The sequence below is a fragment of the Nipponia nippon genome, unplaced genomic scaffold (genome assembly GCF_047370975.1).
Source record: "Nipponia nippon isolate SJK-2023a ecotype South Korea unplaced genomic scaffold, ASM4737097v1 scaffold_5, whole genome shotgun sequence".
NCBI lineage: Eukaryota > Metazoa > Chordata > Aves > Pelecaniformes > Threskiornithidae > Nipponia > Nipponia nippon.
In genome coordinates, this window is record NW_028262369.1 from 27,706,294 (window position 1) to 27,726,371 (window position 20,078).

Here is a 20,078-nt window from a genome sequence, read left to right on the forward strand (position 1 = left end):
CCCCAGAACACATGGAATGTGTTCAGCCAAAATGTGGTACCATTTAAGAAAGGGCTGAAGAATCTCTTTTGCATTTAAATTAGATAGAGATGATTCTGAAACTAAGATTTATTTTATCTGTAGTTATTTAATCCTCTCTACTAGTGCTGTATGTCTGGGGGATGATGCAGCAAAGACGCAGCTGACTCACCTAACTGGCATCGATACTTTACAGGACTAGGAAAAGTTTGTCAGATGTTGCAGTGTGTGTTAAAAACAGGGTGTGAGGGTATTCAGTTAAGCAATTCAAGTGACTCACTTACTGACCAAATCCTGTTACAAGGTTTACAGAGAAACACATTCTAAGGGCATTGTAAATTTGAGTAGCTTTGTAACAATAAAATAACTTAAATTTTGGTATGGTCTCATGAAAGAGTAAATTCAGGTTACAGTTTTGCAGGACAGTTTGATGTAATGACATTATCTGGGAGTTGCAAGAGATGTAAACTGACATTTTAGGACTGAACATTTCTTCAAGAAGTACATTTCTGAACTTGCTAAGGGGCTTTGCCATTTAGAAATGTGGGTATCTTCTGTACTGCCTTTACACAGCGGGCAGATAATTCCTCCCACATGTCCTGCTCACACTTGAGATCTTTCAGTGTTCAGAGATGAAGGCATTAACAGCAATACAAATTTAATAGCGAAAGCACCTTCTAACAAAATCTGTAACTTAAATATACTAGAAATCTACTGCAAAAGAATTAAAATATTTGCCTAGCCTTCATACTGAAGAAACAGTTGTATGAGCTATTTTCCATCTGCACATAGGCTGAGCTCTGGTAATCTGAAAATCAATCTAGCAACTAGAAAAATGCTGGAATGAATTTTGCAGGGTGAACGATTCACTGTAATCTTAGTATTATTTTATTATAAAGCTTACAACATCCTAATTTAGTCTTGAAAACAACAGACCTAATGTCTTTGCTGAGTACAAGAGTTTAGAGTTCACAGCATGCTGAATCACATTTTATACTCCTAATGCATTGCTTAGATGAGTAACGTCTCATCATTTGATTTAAGCATCTTATCCTGTGGGCAGAATTTATTTAAAATTTAATGCAGAAGTCCATGCTGTTTTCTCAACCGCAAATAAGTGATTTCTACTTTAGTCTCCACAGAGACTTTGAAAAGATATAGAGGAATGCTGCTCAACTGGAATGTTTACTTCTCTGCAGCCACAGTACAAAAAGGCAAATAAGCATAATCTCTTTCCCAAAACTTTCCCACCATCACCTCTTTTCATAGTGTTTGGCCTATTAATATGTTTCAAATAAGGTTACTTGCTCTTTGTAGTCAATTTGTTTTGCAAGAATGCAATAGATACCAGTCTTCTCACAAAATTTAGACTATTTACAGTAGAGTTTGATGTGTAGCAAATTTAGCAAGGGAAAAGGTAAGAACTGATTTAGTATTTTAAAGAGTATTGTCCCTAATCATAAGGATTATATGCTATGTTTATTTTCAGTAAGGAGTGTTTATTTTTTTGTTTATACACTGTATTTATTTCTTATTAATAGATACAGCAATATCAAAGCTAGTATTTAAAGCTAGTGGATACACATATACAAGTAGCTTCCAAAATATATGCATATTATTAGGCTGTTATGAACAGTATCCATGCTGTCTGGTACAAAGTCTTATTAAAATCTGGAGGAAAAATATCTTTTTCCTTCTCTGTTTTTGTTTTCTTTTTTTTTTTTTTTGTCCAGGTAAATAGCAGAAATAATGTATTAGACTTAAGCATAAATCTGACTGTGGTAATTTTTAGGTGAGAAATCTAAGGAGATGAAAGGAAGGATAAAAGTAAAATCAAGGAGACCTGGAGCTGAGCAATCAATCATAAAACACAAGTATCTAAAATGAGCACTGTCCCATGAGTGCTTCTATCACTCATTTTATTTCCATAGCTAGAAGTATTAAAGGGGTATCTGTTAAAACTAAGTTTCAATTGTGTCAATTTAGAATCTGTTTCCAGCTCGGTCTGCATTTCATTCTGGGATTTAAGGCCAAATCATTTTACTTTAGATCTAGAATCTCTCCCAGTGATTTGTACATAGGAGGACTGCTATATACAGTGTAATCCCTCATCTAATACTGCCCTGATTTTGGGATGCCAAAAAGATCTTTCTTTAGGGTTGCTGTTCCTTGTATAAGGATGGGAGACAAAGGTAGCAAGGTTTATCCTACCAAAAATTGGAGAAGTCATCTTCTTCTTATCCGAGAATTAAAATAATCCCTTTTGGTGCTTGCTTAAAGGATTTGCTTCCTCCTTGTTCTGATGGAAGTGAAAATGCGGAAATTATATTTTCATCCTACTCAACTCTCTCTCTTTCTCTCTCTTCCATGAGAAATGGAGAAAGAAGTGGAGAATTTATTTAGTAGAAGAAAAATAAGTAGCTAGCAGAATTGGCAGAATAAACTCAAATTGCTCCCCAAAAATCATGATCTGCACTTGGACCTCAATTTAGAGAGCAGATGGGTGTTTTGCTACTTTTGACAGCTCTCGGGAGCTGTTAGGAGACTATTCCGGCTATGTGTGAACTAGCAGACTCATGTGCAGCATGCAGCCACGTCTGATTTCCAGATGAAGTGAGACTTCGGTTCACAGCAGCACCTCCTGCAGCTTCATCAGCTTGGTATCAGCAGGAAGAAAACCCAGGTTCAAGGATCAGGGGAAAGCCCTAGCCCACCCTGGCTAGGTTTCCAGCCTTAGCAGTACGAAGACAAAAGCCTGGGACATGCAGGACGCATTCATCACCTGTCTAGACTAAGACAACCACTCACACCAATTAAACAACTCCAGCTCAGGTGACTTCTGAGCTGTAAATTATTGCAGGTTTGGGAAGTACACCAGGGCAGTCTCACTATATGCTTATCTACTCCTACCATCTTCCATAGCTACTAGCTATTGCCACTGCTGGAGACAGGGCACTGGACTACTTAGACCTTTGTTCTGAGCCACTACCTCTAGTATGTTCTTATTTTCACAGAGTTAGCTAAGGGACTCTGTAGGTACCCTTTCAAGGAGGGCTTTGCGTTTTTTTTTTTCCCCAGTAAATGAGTGGAATTTCTGGGGGGGATCTTTAGTGATATTGTAGCCTAATTTTACATTGTAGTAGTCAAACCTTATTTTTCCCATTTTTTAACATGAGCAGTTTCACTGACTTCCACTGAAGCTGAAGTTGCTCAGAACTGCTGAAATAAGCCCAGATGTCACAGACTGAAACAACGGGAATCCTACTTGGCTCACAGGCAGCAGCACACACAGGGCAACTCTGTTACTCAGTTTGTAAGCCAAGAACTTGATGAAAATCCAGGCCTTGTTGCATCTGTTTGCTTCCAAGTTTCAACAGTTCGGTCTGTTTTACTCGTACTTCCCGTTGCCCTGATAAACTGTTTAATTTGAACAATAACCGCAATGTAACTTTTAAGCAAATGCTACAATAACATTAAAATATTAAAATCTGTAAATGCTACTGGAGTTAACCGAATTCTCTGGACAATTGTCAGAAAATGGAGAGTTACATCATTTGCTTTCCATTGCCCAAGAGAATTAATTTTTGAAAATAAACTTGTGAGGAATATACTAACAAGCAAGTCTAACTATAAAAATAGTCTGCAGTATACAGTGAGGCTTTGATTTCCATAGCATAAGCTGAAGTTGGTAATGTTTAGGATTTCGTAGTTTCTTACAGTTGTATATTTACTTGAGATATACACAATAGATAGCTTGTTTTAATTTACCGGTCAAGTTTGCAATATGGGTTGTAGATTAGCAGCATAGAGTCTTTTGAAATAAGATATCAACAAATGAAAGCATGAGTTTAGTTGGGTGTTTCCACTTCAGGCCAAACAGACCAAAAGTCTGTTACTCTGCAGTGTAACTGATCTCAGTAGTGCTTGACTGACTCAAGTGATGGCTGTCATTTCTGTTCCCAGTAGCAACGTGGCCATATTCTGTACAGTGAATGCTCAGGTAGTGTAATTACTTCTTGGAAATGTTTGATTTTTTTTATGGACAGAGAAACTCTGCACTATGCAATCTGCCATTCTCTGGGTTTTTGAATGCACTGTGTCAGGATTCCTGATGTTAAGAAATTCTGACAACTCGATACAGAGTTTGGGGAGATGGACAAATTAATAGACAGCTATAGATGTACATAGATGTGTGTGTGTGGCCTCAGGAAAAAATCCAGATGGGAAAAACTGGCATATCTGGGAAAATCGAGACATATGGTAGCTTTAAATCAGGTTTACTTTACAGTGAAGGCATTGCCTAAGGCATAATAATGCCAGCAGGAACAATGCCTCCACTTAGGCAAGCCATGGACCAAGTGTTTGGCAGGGGCTCCTGTGGAAAGCCTAGGAAGTATTACAAGCTGGGGAGAACTTTATGGTAGCTGTTCCTATATCAGATTGTTTAACTGGGAAATCAGTAGACATCATATTCCAGGCATTTTAAATTATTTATTTGTGCTTAAGCTCTGCCAACCAAAGCATAAGTTAAAAAGGAATTTTGGTCTCTGAACCTTCAAGGTTCACATTTTCAAGCTTTTCTTGGCAACCTTGAAGGCCAGAAAGGTCCTATATTTTGCTGCTTTCTTGTTTGCTTTTTTTCAATTAAAGCTCAAATAACCGATGCAAGCTCTTAACTCCAGAGGCTGGAGCTTTATTTAAAAAAAAAAAAATCAAAAAATTGGAAAACATATGATAAAATCTTGGTAGCTGGTAAAACTGAATTTGTTTTCTAGAGCATGCCATATTTGAAAAGAATAAGTAGAAAGGCAGAAAATGAGAAAAGAGCATCTTCCAAGCAGATAGGCCCTGTTTATCTAAAGTGGGACAAGGAAAACTTTTATCCCACTTAACTTTTACTTTTGGATGGCATTTGAATTGGCCTTGTGTGTTTGGCAGCTCATCTGTTGAGCCATCTGTTTCAAATTATGCATGCTCAGAGGGCACATTGCATCCAGGGATACAGTTCCCCCGAACACAAGAAATTTGAATTGGATTTGCAGTTTAGCGATCTGTAAACATGGATGTGTGATCATACATCTCAATAAACTCTGTTTATTTTGGAGAAATTGAAGCATTCATACAGCTGGAGAAACCTGAGGAAGGTTATAAGTGGAAAGCCTTAGGCCGTATTCACTGTCCTGTGCCCCTCGTACAGTGCTCAGGCAGCACAAAATAAGAGAAAACCACCCAAGGTCCCCAGCTAGGACATTTCTCTTTCAGACTGAAGAGTTCTTAATGGACTAAGAGCTGATATAGTAACCAGTTTTACAGCCCATTTAAACAGTGTCTTAAAGGGATTGTAGGGGAGAGAAACTGCAATTTGGCTCCCTCTGTTAATGAATCATCTCCAATCCCATCACAGTGCTAGAGATGAACTGGGTAGTGAATCAGAAAGCTATAACCAGCTCTCGGAGAGCCTTTGTTATACAAGCACATCTTGGCCAGGAAAGAAGATTTGATCCATAAACTTTAATGGTGCATTACATAAATTTTAGATTATTTATGGCATACTAGTAGCACTTATCTTTTTCATATGTTATCTGCTTTGAACATACTTTTTTTTTGGAAGAATATACTGCTTGTTCCACCCCTCCCTATCCCTTCCTTTCCCCAGAATGCTGACTCAGTTCCTTTTACCCTTTCAGTCAGCTGGCAGTTTTAGGCATTTCCTTGTCCGGTTTTCAGTGGAACACATTACTTCCCTCTCACCAGCATTGTGCAGCTCTGTGGCGGCTGTTGAATAACATGCTGGCTGGAAATGGAGATTTCTTTACAAGCAGTAGATACTGACATAAAACCATCTTCTCTTCATGGAGTACACTGAAACTATGGACTTGGGTAGCAGTTGTGCAGTTCTGTATGAGAGAAGGAAATTTGGCCCACATAATGCGGTGATGAAAGTAATGGTAAATCTAGAACCAGCCAGGAGACTTGAGGAATAAATATAATTTTGTCATAGATTCTCTTCCTAGATGATTATATTTCCTTTTTGTAGGTTTTCACATGAGCCAAAACCCCAGATTGTTTGCATTATCAGCAAAGTTCGAGTCCCCTGGTGATGAGGATCAGACTTAAGTAATATAGTTTATAATAAATTGTGAACAGAGCATTGACCAAATGTAGATCTATTCTATTCTTTCAGCAGATCTTACTCAATGTGCATGAGGAGTGGCTTTATGACGTTAGGTTGAGTGAGGTGCTTGGAAATATTTCTTCCTGCTAGAAGCAGCACACACAGTTCACTTAACCAAATAATTGCATATGCGCAATTTGCACATCTAAAATTTTAGGAATTTTACTTCTTGTAATATATTTAATCTGCTCATCTGAACAAAAATAGATCTTTAAATTACATTGCTTACTCCAGTATTAAGTTGTATTACTTTTTACATTAGCAATCCCAAAAGAACTATAGGAATCGATGAGCATTATTTCAGCAATGTTACAAAATTGAGGTACCTGAAAGAAAAAAAAGTCTAATTAAAATGTTGCCTTTTTGAACCTTGTTAGTAGAATAAATGCTTTTCTCATATGAACAATTTGTTAAGTTATTACAAAGCTACAAGGGCAGGGGACAGAACTGCAGATATGTAAAAAAGTCAGCTGTATGATAATGGTAAAGGGGGGAGAGAGAGATTCTCTGCTGTTTTTAGAATCTGCCAAGGATGTAGGTGCTGTGTTTTGGGCAAGAGAACTCTTTTAGACTAATGCCATCTGGCTGGCTTTCGTCTGTGCCAGTTGTTATATAGGCCAAGCCCCCTGTCCTGCCTCTACCACATTTCTTGAAGTAGGAATTAGATTAAGAATGCAGTAATTCCCAGTTACCTGACTGGAAACATACCTCTTAAGTGATTTAGAAACCCAAGGAAGTGATCCAAGATTCTGTGCTTCTATCAGAGACTTTGATCAAAAGTTTCCTTATCCATGTCATGAAGCAATTTTTGGATACTTTCCCCCTTTCGAGCCTCACTGGCAGCAAAAAAGCCTGGCCGTAGGATCTGCTCCAATTTGCTGTCCAACACACGATAAATACAGTTAAAAAACCCCCAAAAAGCTCCACCACCACCCCCGGGTCTTCTACCTCATTCTTTTAATTAGTAACGACTCTTTCCGAGATGCCATGCATATCAGCTTTGTTTCCTGGGCTTTACTTTTGGAAAAGACAGAGATCTGTCACACCAGGGTTTTCCAAAGCCTGTGTCTGTGTGACAGTATTGGCAACTCAATCTTTTAAATTATTCTGTAAACGCAGGTCTCAATGCTATATTGAGGGTTGTGATTGTAGGAACTCCACATACTGGAAGAAGGGGTTTGAAATTATCAGAATTAGATATTATGTTGACTTTTATTTGAATATAATAAACTTTGTGATATCATCCAGGCCTGTCACAGACTTCTGTTGTTTAGCGTTAACAGACCTCTTGTGTACCTGAGAATCCCAACTACAAAAATAAGGATACTGAAAAGCAAGAATAAACAGCAGATACCTGTATTTATAAATACAACCATAGAGGTTTTCTTGACCTTGATCTCTACAAGGTACCTGTATGGTTTGTATTTTTGGGCTGACAGTTGTGCCATCTAGCTAATGGATTTGTTCTGTAGTCCCATGCAGGAGACCCACAGCTAATTTTTAGCCTTGGATTTATTCCCTGCTTAGGAGAATTGGAGTTAAATGAAGTAACTCATCTATATATTCATTTTGCAGTAACTAAATAGCTCTACTGATTATTTTGAAGTATTTTTTTCTCATGCTCATCTGTATATATGTAATTCATCATCATCTAGAGCTATCACAAGGAAAGGAGACAGAAATTAATTATATAATTTAAAAAAAATAGTTCTCCAAGTAAAAATCACTAGAGTAAACTTGATTTGAACAGGAACAAATTATATCTCTTCAGTAAACAGGAAGAGACTGACAATCAGGAATGTTTCAGTTTTGGATGTAACTTGAATGCCTTTTGAATCATGGAGATTCTTCTAGGCAGAACACATCCTCTGTTTCTGCAAAACTCATGTAGCTAGCTGATCTTATCTGGCTCATATGGCTTCTTGCTCTGTCTTATACCTAAAGCCTCAACACTTTCCTCTTTTGAACCTCAGTGTTCTTTGTGTCATTTTTATACATCGTATCTATTTGTCTTGTGAGCACCTTGAGGGGAGTTTGTCCTTCTAAGGACAAATTTGTTTGTCATGTTTACACAAATTAAGTTGATATGGGAATCTGAAAAATCTGGCTGGCTTGATACTTGTGCGTTGTCATCAGTAATTTCGGTAATCTGATATAGATATGTATGTATAAATATACCAATACCTTCTTCAATTGCTTCTTAGCTTTTGTGCATCTCATTTAAATCAATATTACCAATAACAGCAGGAGTTAACTCAGCTTGTCTTTCAGATTCTGGGGTGCATTTTTAAGGCCAGAGTATATTTAAATGTAATTTTGTTTATAAACTGAGCAAGTTTGATTGAAAAGCTGTTGTAAAACTACTGAAATTCATGAGGTAGTTTTCACTGTCACAGTGATTATTACACTGGAAGTATTTTCCATGGCTGCTTTAATTGCTACTAAAACTCAGTTACAGAAACTTCTTTTATGAATGGTCACCAGACTTTTGTAGCTACATCTGTTGAACACAACAGGTGAAGCTGATGAAATATCTTTTATTACAGATAATAGGAAAGATACATAAGGTGACACAGAGGTAAGCAAGTCCTTGTCAGCTGATGGAGTTCAAATTCAATTAATGCTCTTTTGCATCTGATCAGTCATGTGCACACCTTAAACAGTTCCATCAAGGCTGAATCACTGCTGCATCACTTCTGCAACTTAATCTTAAAAAAAAAAACAAAAACAAAACCAAAAAAACCCCAAAACAAACCAACAGAAAACAAATCAGTCATTAAGCAAATAATTTGGTCATCTTTAAGGATATTTCATGTTTCAATTGCGTTGTGTCTGCAACCAAACGAGAATGTACGTCAAATTGTGAACTATTCACTGCACCCATACTTTACAGCAATGAGATAATATTCAGTCTTTGATATTTACCAGGGATATTTATTGTATGTGTTTAAAGTATTTCTCATAAAAGAAAATATTTTACATGCCATCTCATCAGTCAAGTTACACTACTATTATTGATAATACCAAACTGATTTAGAAGAATGAAAAAATTTAATCACATGTCAATAATCCAGGAGTCCAGAAAACAAGGAGAGGTTTTAAGGCAACATTCCTTAGTCTTGCACATTGACATCAGTGGGATTATATGTTTTGCACTTAAAGGAACATTTTGCCTGCCAGTGTTGTGCAATAGTTGGCTGAGTAACAGAATCGATTCCTCTCCCTGCTCCAGAGCTGTAAATCAGAAAGAATCCCACATGGTGATTTCTCATTTATGGACGTAGAGCAGGATTGTGGTTCTGAGAAGGGGGAGCACAGCAGAGAGAGTATCTGTAGAGATTCCTACAGACTCACACCAAATCCCTTCTGTCTGCAGAAAGAACGCTGCAATAGGGCATCTGGTAGCTTTCACAAAGTGCAACCTGCAGGCTCCCTTACAGCACACAGGACTGATACAGATGTAGGGAAGTAATGCTTTGCTCTTGCTTCTCACTATATTTGTCAATAATTTGTGATCTTTTCCATAGCAACAAAGGCATCAAAACACATATTTTAGTTAGCAGAGGTTTAAATGTGGCTTAATCATGGTTAACTAATGTGGTTGAATCATCTCTGTCCTTGTCTACTTGGAGTGCAAAATCATTAACACCTTTTCAAATACGATTGATTTTCCACTATTGTTAAGGCTTCTGACTCATCTCCTCACTGTACCTTTGGCAGTCACAGTACCATAACCCAGCTGAGATTTCTGTTCTGCCACCAGTGGTCTTGTCACGGCAGTTCACATACATGAGAGAAGTTATTGCTGAAACCAAGCAGAATATGATTTAAATTTGGGAAAGTTTTTAACTATTAGTGTAAAATTAAACACGACTATTGTGTTGTGCTAAATCAGGATTAATTTAAATGTGTGTTTTAAGTGTTTTGCTGTGTTAGTGCCTGAATCATTGCTGGGCTTGAAGACTGCGTTGCAGGTAGTAGGTTACTGTGATTTGGGAAAGTTAGTTTTTTGTCTTATGACCAACATTATTGCATCACTGTTATTTTATTTTCATAATTTCCAAACCATTTTGACATTGTTATGATTGTAATTAAGACTAGATGAAAATGAAAGAAAATTGGGAAGAGGGTAAGAATATATAAGAAGATAAAAAGAATTAGGAGGACAAAAAAGGAAAGTCTCAAGAAGAAACACTTGCCAGTATCAAGATTTACAGTAATGCCATAAAAATGGCATCATGCCATAACTAGTCATGAGTTTGTCTTAAAGACAAACCATTTCATGAGAAGAAAAAAATTCAAACGGTCGATAACATGCTCTCTTACCTAATTACTTCATATATCTTATAATTCTGAAATGAATTAATAATCTTTGTGAAGTGCAGAGTGAATTAGTTCTAGGTTACAGGAATGCTGGGAATTCAGTGTGTAGATTTTTTTTAGTATTGTCTACTTACCTAAACCATAACAGACTTGTAAATGTTTCAGAAAGGCGAGCCATGCCTTCCCTGGATGTATAGTATAGACAACATGCCTAAGGAAAAAGGGAACAGAAGAAACAGAAGAAGCCTTTCTGCCCGCTACTTTGTAAACATATTAGTTTTCAATGCTCATTTTGGTCGAATATACAATATACATTACAATATTGATGTGTTTAATTTATAATGAAGACTGTTTCTGTTTCAGCAGTGGTATTGCTTGTTCTATTTCTGTCAGAGCATATATTAAGCTGTACAAGGAACGGCTAAATCTCCAACTGCTATATTAGCTGGACATGTCAAATTAGTGCCTATTGAAGATTCTTCTGGGTTTCAAATACAATCTTGAATTAAAAATTAAATCCTATGTGAAAAATGTCACTCTGCTGTGTGTCATCCGTCTAGTTTATAAAGAGGTCAGTTTGACCTCTTGTGTATATCTACGTTTTCTCTAATTCATTTGGGGCATGAGGTATAGCCCCATGAAATCAGCTCATACAAATTAGTTGGAGAAAATATGCTTACAGTTTTAATGAAAAGATAATTTGTGTATGTTTTAAAATGGTGTAGATGGGTCTGTAGTGCTGCATTTTAAACTTGCCAACTCTTCCATCAAACGTTAAGTGTTTCGAAGAGATTCACTCAAGCCTTATTCCGGTTATTATCAACTGTAACACTCCAATCTCTTCATAAAAATTCAAGATTGTTATTTCTAATTCTCACAGTTCAAAAATAGGTTTGCCCTGTGGGATTCTGAATATTTGCAATATAAATGACATCATTTTACAAAAACAAAGAGGTACAATTATTCCATACTGTACTCCATTTCTATGTGACATAAGACTGCCAGATGAAGAAATTAAATTCAGATATATTCAAGTATTTGTGAACATCTGAACAGAAAACACTGTTCAGATGAAGAAATATGCAAAGACACCTTAATATCCTAGTTTGTGCTTCTTTAATACAGCTACAGTTTTGTATAAATTTGATCATCCCACAACCCACTATAAAACACTTTCAAGGCAGCTATAACTTTGAAAGTCTGCAAACCACCACGAGGAGCCAAGAGCACAGCACAAGAGGAATTAGCAGATTATTCCTATGCGGTTTTCATAATGATCAGTGTACATACTCTAGTAACCAGACATCCTCCTAGAAGATACACTGTAGGACTCACACAGGTTTTATGCAAAAAATTAACAGATCTCTATGGAAGATCTGATGAAGAAGGTCAGGCTAGATTATTGTAATGGTCTCTTGTGGCCTTAAAACATACTGGCCTATCAGTAACCCTACATCTAGAAAACTTGCAGCTGCATAAAACGTGAAGAGTACATAAAGCATATCCTGGGGTGTATTTCTAGTTAAAGGCACGCCGGCAGCTGTGACTTCCTAAAACAACTTGTGTCACTAGTCCCGGAAAGTCCTCTGAGATTTCTGACAAAAGGGACCTTCAGTCCAAAAGGTGATCAAAGTTTTGTATGATGATCTTCCTCATTTCTCAGGAGGGATCTCTGAATAATCAAACTGTGGGGAAATGCTGTTTTGTATCAGGAGCACGGCTGTTGCTTGGCTTTCTGAAACCTGTGCAACATTAGATGGTCTCTGTTTACCTGTGAGCCGGTTCCCTTACATTTTGTTCTTTGATCATAGAATAGTAATTCTTTTTTTGCCAGGATTTTGTGTGTTCACGCATACGGTTACTTTTGTTCTGTAAAACTTAAAATATTTAATCCTTCTGACGTTTAGATCTTTAATTCTGTATATGTAATACTGGAGCTACTAATCTGCTTTGCACTGAAATTCCAGAAAGCTGGGTACATCATTTCACGTTCAGGTATGCAGGAGGCAGGAGTGAGTCATTCCTCTAGTCAGCCTCCTGAGCGTTCATGAGTTGTAATAATACTTTTCCTAGAGCGAGCAGAACAAGTCATACTAAATGCCTACGTGTTGTTTTGGAAGAAAAATAATGGGCTTCCTGTGTGCTGATCCATAAGGTAAACAAAGTTATAATAAAGGAAGGGATGGACACTGAAGATGTTATTTCCAGGGAGGCCAGTGGATATGATTAAAATGTTACTAGCTTTACTAACAAAGATATTTGGTGATCATGAGAGATTTATAAAACACAGAGGTCATTACCGTCTGATTCTGACTTGTGTAAGGCCCTTCTATGCTGTCTTGCTGCAGCACAGGTTTCAAATTCAAGTCAACTGTACTAGAACAGGTCACTTTATACACTTACGCGGTATCTTACAATGGGGATTTGCACCAAAGCGGTTATGCTGTTGCTATTGTCGCTGCACTGGTGCAAGCCCCATTCTTCACAAGCCATTTGGCTGGTTTCGATTTATTAGGAGTCACTTGTTTGTCCAGTGCAGACTTAACTTTGTTCATTGTACTTTTAAAGAAACAATAAAGAACACTGAGATCTGGTACCCATTTGCCAAAATGTTGGTACTTAGAATCATAGAAAATCCCATTATGCTTACAAATAATAGCATGCTAATACTGTTCTCCATGTCCTTTTGGTATCAAGTGTCCTGTACTAGAGAACCTTACAACAAATAGATCAACATACAGCAGTTATTACAGAGCAGATTACAGATAAACACATTTCCTGCAGGAGAATTCATGTTGAATGTGAGAAGATATAAAATGAAACTGTTAAGTTTTTACCTAGTTCATTGACCTTTTGACTTGCTTATGTTCTTAACAAGCTTTCCCAAAAACCCAAAAACCCACTCACAATCCCACCACCCCTTTAACATCTACACAATTCTCAGTGCAGGAGATATTGCAAAAAGCCAAGACTGATGGGGTCAGGAAAGGGCGAGACAGAAAAACAGGGTTTCCACTGAGGAGCACATAAGGGGGGAGGTACATTTAGTAAGTCCCTGAGTTCCAGGTTTCAGGAGGTGTTCCACCCTAGCTAAGCCCTAGTGAACTGCTCGTGGCTAAGCCAAGAAAGTAGTTGGAGGGCATTGTTTTGCAAACCTGCCAGTGGTTTTGGGTAAATTTTAGTAGCCCTAATTTTCCTCTTGACAGAAAATAAGTATGAAGTCCAGTTTTATGACCCTATGTCAGGAGGTGACAGTTTGATTCCAGCTTAGAAGCAGATAGCTATTTCCTCCTGGGAGCTGTCATTCTAGATTCATACAAACCTGCAGTACAACAATTCATTGTCAGCAGGCTGACAAGTGCTGCTGTAATTATTATAGAGACGTCCGAGCTACTTGTGTTAACTCAGGTGGTTGGAGGCATCCAGGACAATGTTTGTCTGTGGGAGGCACAGAATGCTCAACAACAGCAAAGATGTACGTGACCACACCAATCCAGCGTCGATTGAATGGAACTCATCAGTATTTTAATTTGCAGAGGCCACAGTGGTTACCTTGAGCGATCCTTGCACTCTGACTGTGGACAGAGTGGTCATGCACGATGACCATGTGTTTTGAAAGTCCGTCCACCTCTCAGAGGAGCCAAGCATGCTGTGTGCGTGGCCAGGGCATGAAGGTACGTAACCACCTACCTGGCCCTGCCTGCTAGTTCCTAAGCAGCAAGTGCAACTCGTAGTCTGCTGCTGCTGCTTAGGAGAGCTCAACAGCAGTATGAAAAGGCTCTCTGGATCAGCAGACTGCTGCGCACTTCACAGTTTGAAGGAATAAAATGGTGAGTTTTGTTGTGTTTATTTTCTAACCCAGAGGCTTCAGGAAGGTCAGGCCCTCAGGGGCAGTCGTTCGGCCAGAGCAGACATACCTCCTGGACAGCACGTCCTGCTCAGAGGGGACACAGGACGTTTAGGCATGCTCTGGGTGAGGCCGCCCAGCATGAAGCACTCTGTTGGGAGAAGCAAGCACCTGCGCAAGGGTGTTCCTTGACTCAACTCCCTTATTTCAGTAGCCTCGCTGCAGCTGTGGGTCTGGTTGCAGACCAGATAGGAAACACTTGATGCAAAACCCAGCAGAGAGAAAGGGAACAGCAGCAAGAACACATCTGCTAAGTCAGATAGCCTGCCCACAAAATCCTGCTCGCAACAGCTCTGAACATCAAGGCTCTAACTCCAGAGCCAGGTCCCAATACCCTGTTTTGCATTTTCCTTCTGTTTGCGATGAGAAGACATCAGCCTGGGCGTAACCTCTGTCCTGAGAGGCCACCAGTTTGCTGCCAAGCTCTAGCTGTTCTCCTCACCCAGGGAGGGGAGACAGAGAAGGAGAAAACAACTGACAGAGCAAAGGGCATCCACGCGAGATCGTGGCAGCTAATAGACACCCAGGCCCTCCAAATCTCTACCGAGGGGACCCCTCCCACATACTAACGGGCTCAAATACTGCTGGCCCCAGGAGACACAGCTGTAGTTTTACAATCTTCTGGTTTAATTTCCAGGTATTAAATATTGTGGGATAGTATTCCAATTTTAATCAAAGAAAAAAAAATCAACCTAGAAATATAATAGCCTGTGCCATTTTCTAGGGATTTTACTTAGGAGGAAATGAATGGAGTAGAGGTGCGATAGTGAGTATGTGAATGGTGTGAATATTTTTATATCTATTCTGTTTGCTTTTTATATTCTTCCCCTTCATATCTTCTTTTTCTTGCTGAAACAATAACTGAGAAACAGGTCAGTGAAGCAGAGCTTCTATAAAACCTTTATTAGAGAATAAGCGGGAAGGAGGGATCCCACATGTTTCATGGCAGATGACGAGAAATAGCAGCTCAGAATGACTGCCAGCTGAGGAATGACAGGATGCAGAGCTGGGGCATGAGCATTAGCACAAGCATGAAGCTGAGCTGAAGAAGACAAAAAAATGCAGACCGGTAGAGAATTCAGAACAGAGAAAGAAAACAAAGCACATTGTGAAACCTTTCCAATAATCAAGTATGACTCCAGGTAATTTCCTCTTACTAGTCTGAATGTGCATTTCAAGTTTATATTTGTGCCTAATCCATCTTGGAGTAAAGTAAAAAAATAGGAATGTTTTCCCTCCGCCCTTGGTGACTGATGTACGATGCGGTAGTGCAAAGAGCTCAGAATAGTAATTGAAATAGCCAGTGCGTGGGTATGAGCAGGTCCAGGAGCAGTTCGTGCTCTCCTGTTCCCTGGCTCTGTTGTGGCAGAGGGAGATTTCTGCGGGTGAAGCTGGAGCAGGAGAATAAGTGGTGACACCAATATCGCTTTCAGCCGGTTTGTACAGAATTGCTCCTCACAGATGAGGAGAACGTGGCGCAGCTGGCTTCCCACTCCAGCTTGCTCCTCTTTCTCTTGCTGTCTCTGTTGTCTCACGGTTTCTCCTGTCATAAGGGTTGTTTGTCCCCTTTCTTCTGCTTTTTCTCCCCCAGAAGACCCACTGTTCCCCATACTGTTCCACCGAGCACAGTCTGTTGGGGAGATGGATGTATACAACCAACAGTTGCCTGGGCAGGCGTATAATTTCCTGTGAGAGGTCTGGGGGGGAAGAGAGGCAAGAGGCCGAGCGCGGGGCGGCCCCTCACCGCTGCTGAGCCAGGAGAGGACATGTCGGCCAGCAAATCCTGCTGGGCTCACGTGCCGCTTCCTCCTGGGCCCCGTACCCAATTCTGTTGCAACCGAGCCCAGACCTGAGGCGCCTCCTGTTTTGGGACTTCCCCCACCTGTGTCACGGCTAAACTAGGGGACTGTAACCGTTCAAAATGCTTGAAGCATCTACAGCAGAAGCATGGCCAGCAGAGAAGGTGAGGGAAAGGCTAGGAACTGGGCCCAGGGATTTGGGCCGCCATATCAGCCCATCAACTCCGGCTCCGGGTTTTTGCTGCAGCTGCCTCGAGTAGGCTCCGGCTCCGGCGAGTGGGTTCCGGCGCCCGGTTTTGCTTGCGGCTCCCGCTGCCGTGTGCTGGCGGAGGCGGCTCCGGCTCCGGCCGCCGAGCGGGCGGGGATCCGGTGCCGGGTTTTGGCCGGGGCCGGCTGGGGAAGTTCCCGAAGTTGGGCCGTGAGTGCCGGGGCCGCGGCGCGTCCTTCCTGCGGCCCGGCCGGTGCATGATGGAAGCAGCATGGCCGCCCACCTCTCCCTGACACAGGTACCTCCCGCCGGCCGCCGCGCGGGGAGGGGGCTCCCCACCCCTGCCCGCCGCTCGCCTCCCTCTGCCGGCGGGCTCCGAGGCCTGGCGCCTCCCGGGGGTGGGGGCTGCGGGACAGGAGCGGGGCCTGGGGCTGCCCCGCTCCCGCGGCGCTGAGGCGGGCGGCGGGGCCGCCTCGACGCCGCTGGGGAGTGGCTCGGTGCTCCCCGGAGGGCCCCTTGGCGGCGCGGCTTTGTGTGCCCGCCGCCGCGCTAACGGCCGCGCTAACGGCCGCCGGTGCTGTCAGGTGGCGGGGGGCAGGGGTGTGTCGGTGGGTGGGAGGGTGCGGGCGGCAGCCCCCGGCCGCGACCCGGGGGCGCTGCTGGCGTGAAGCGAGATCCCGCCCGGCTGCAGGTGCCTCTGCCCGGGGCTGCGGGGAGCCCAGCCTGCCGGGGCGCGGCGGGGGCACGGCCGCAGGCGTCCCCCCGGGCGGGCAGCGCCGCGGTCGCGCCCGGCAGCCCGCCGAGGTCTGGGCTGCGGCGGCTGTAATCGCGGTTGGTCTTTTGTCTTCTGTAAAGACACAGGGCGCCGGGTTTAAACAACAAAAAACCCCGCCCCGTAGACTTTGAAGGCAGGTGGTGAACGCCGAGGCGAGGGGAGCGTTCGGTGAGGGCTGGAAACGCGATAGCCGCGGGTCAGGTCAGCGTGCGGGCCGCCGGCGGGCCCGCCGCCCGGCTCGGCTGCCGGGGCGCCGCAGCTGACAGCCTGCGGAGGGGCAGGGTGCGGGGAGCCTCCGGAGCCAACAGGGTCGGCGTGCTGGCGGGCAGTACGCAAGGTCAGCCTGGAAGGGAGAGAGGAATTTCTTAACAGAAACTCAACTCCGAAGATACTGCTTGCAAGTCGCTTTACCCCCCCCCCCTTTTTTTTTTTGTGGACCCCATGGTGTGGGGACACCATTTTTGCATACTGCCTGTACAGGTGCCTAATAATGAAGAGCTTTGCAGGTGATGGTCTTAAAACTTGGAGAATTTTGGCACCGTTTGGTGCTCAGGTGATCTCACTTTGCCTAAATCTTTGTTGCTTGCATTTTTTTTCCCTGATGGTAGTAGAATTGCTTCATACTGTTGGGATTACCTCTTATTCCCTAGAGATTTGATAGCTAAGAAACTGCACTTTTTGATACTTTTTTTGTTTCATTTAGCAGTGACATGAGAAACTTGCATTCCTACCTGACATAAGCCTGATGCAGGCCTGTCGGTGCACACTTTCCTGCTTGAGATGCTTCAATCCGATAATCGATTGTCACATTTACAGAAAGTAAAGCTGGTAAATAAGCATGAATCACTTGAGCACATAGAAGTAAACTTAAAAAGTGGTAGCAAGGCTACTCCATTTGCAGTTACTCACTTACCTAGTTGACTTTTGAGAAAATCCTCAACTATTTCAAGGAAAGAAAGGAGGATAGTTCAGTGAAAAGGTGAACTTCAAATGTGTGGAGAAAATAAATGTGTCTTTAAAGTTCTGAAGATATATAGTTATGAAGCATATTACCTTCTGTGAAAGCTTGCTTTAATATTAAAAAATGTTAGGTTAGCCTTTTCTGTGTCTCTTTTTCAACAGTCTTGAAGCAAAAGAAAAAAGTTTAAAACATCTCCTTACTGAAGAGGAGAAAAGTTTTCCCAGACGAGCAGCCTTAATTCTGTTGGTCTGAAGGCATGGGCTATTCTGGCTCTTTACTTGGGGAGAGAGGAGGAGCGTCTGCTCTGGTGTGTTCTACAGGAAGACATGACTGCTTACAGGCTGTGTAATCCTTTCATTGTGGAATTTGTTTACTTTTTTGGTCCCATGGCAGGGGGACTAAATACAAATGTGATAATGTTGACAGAAGCAGAAAAATCGCCGGTATCCTTAAAACCATTTTGACAACAGCTTACATCAGTGGTTAAATTGAGGAAGCTATTTCTGTTGTTGACCATTTGTGTGGGGATTTCTTTTGTTTGGTTGGTTTTTTTCTTCTTGCATTGCATAAGAATCATCTTAGAAAGTCAAGCAAGCCTAAAGATAATTTCTTCAATGTAGGTTCTAACTTCTGGAATTTCAGGGTTAGGAAAAGTCAATAACAAATTAAGTGTTCTAAATCTGTTCAGATGAGCATGAGGAAGTGAAAATGATGGTATGGGGGTGGGGGGTACAGTTGCTGGCTGTACTTAGATCAGTTGCTAACGCCAGCAATAAAAAGTATGCAGATTGGTAGGTACTTTCTGCTGTAGACCATATGCAGAGAACAAGAGGCATGTTAACCTGCAGTCAAGCTCAGAATTATGTCGAATTTTCTTGTCCCTTTCCCTTGTTTGGTTTGACCGTGACTTAACATGGCTAGGAAGCTGGGTATTTCCAAATGAGACTAGGGTAATTTCAGGTGACTTTGTAGCTGCAGTGTCTGAGAGGGCTGGGCATCCTTTGAATATCAAAGCTCTGTTTAAGTCATTGGAAACTTTTTAGTGCTAATTGTATTCTGTGGGCTGATTTAGTAAAAATATTTCAGGGCCATGTAGCTGTAGTGGAATTTATTACACCAAGTATGCTTGAAAGAGTGTTGCAAAATGAAGGTGATTATCGCCCCCTTCTCCCCCCAATTTAGTAGTAATCTGAAGTATCTCTTATCTCCGCATTTTGAACCCATTCTGCAACATCTTGTTGCCTCTTGCATTTGCTCACCAAGTGTTATGGTCCGAGCATAACTGTGAATTTAATAGGGAACTTCTAAGGAAACTTCTACCAAGTGAATGTTTTGTTGTGGTTGCCTTTAGTTTAGAAACAAGCTAGCAACATCAATGAGAAGGAACTGTTCCTATCTCACAAATTATCACCTGTTGTTGGAAAACTCAAATTAAGCCATAGCCAATCTGAGAAGTTGTATTTTTGACCTTCCAAGGATGGTTGCTTATCTGGCCTGTTTAATTTAGGGAATTTAGGGAGGAAGGAACAGAAAACTGAAGATGCAGAAAATGCATGTTGAGAGTGGGGAAGATATGTTAGTTGAAAGCTGGTGTAATACGGACATTCAAAAACTTCTTGTTGCTCTTGAAAATTGAACTTGTGGTTTATTCTGAAAAACTGCCTGTGAGGCAGTGCTTGTTGAGAGGAAAGCTCACAGTTCAGGGAAGGGCTGTAAAGAAATATTCAGGGAGAATAGGAAGACAACTTTTTGTGTTGGTCTTCCTGATGTCATGAAACGTTTTTTGTGAAAAATGTGGTAGTCGCCTTAAGGTCAAGTAACATCAATTTGTATCCTAATTAGTTGCAAGTCTCAGTTTAAACTTTAGTATTGTGTCACGGAGTCCAGAATGTTGTGCTTTGTTGTTGAAGGG

General features: G+C 41.4%; 1 protein-coding gene across 5 annotated transcripts in view; it reads left to right on the forward strand.

The window, feature by feature from the left end:
• Positions 1-16,551: 16,551 nt before the first annotated feature.
• The window catches only part of EPS15 (epidermal growth factor receptor pathway substrate 15), a 52,488-nt gene continuing 48,961 nt past the window's right edge, over positions 16,552-20,078 (forward strand). For 2 of the 5 annotated variants that reach the window (XM_087733262.1, XM_087733268.1), the window contains exon 1: positions 16,557-16,728. Coding sequence is in view for 1 of the 5 variants with exons in the window: in XM_087733263.1 (XP_087589389.1) it covers positions 16,702-16,728 (27 nt within the window). In the remaining 4 variants the exon portion in view is untranslated. Of the gene's footprint in view, positions 16,729-20,078 lie in introns of all 5 variants that reach the window. The other 3 variants (XM_087733264.1, XM_087733263.1, XM_087733267.1) reach the window with 3 other exon arrangements.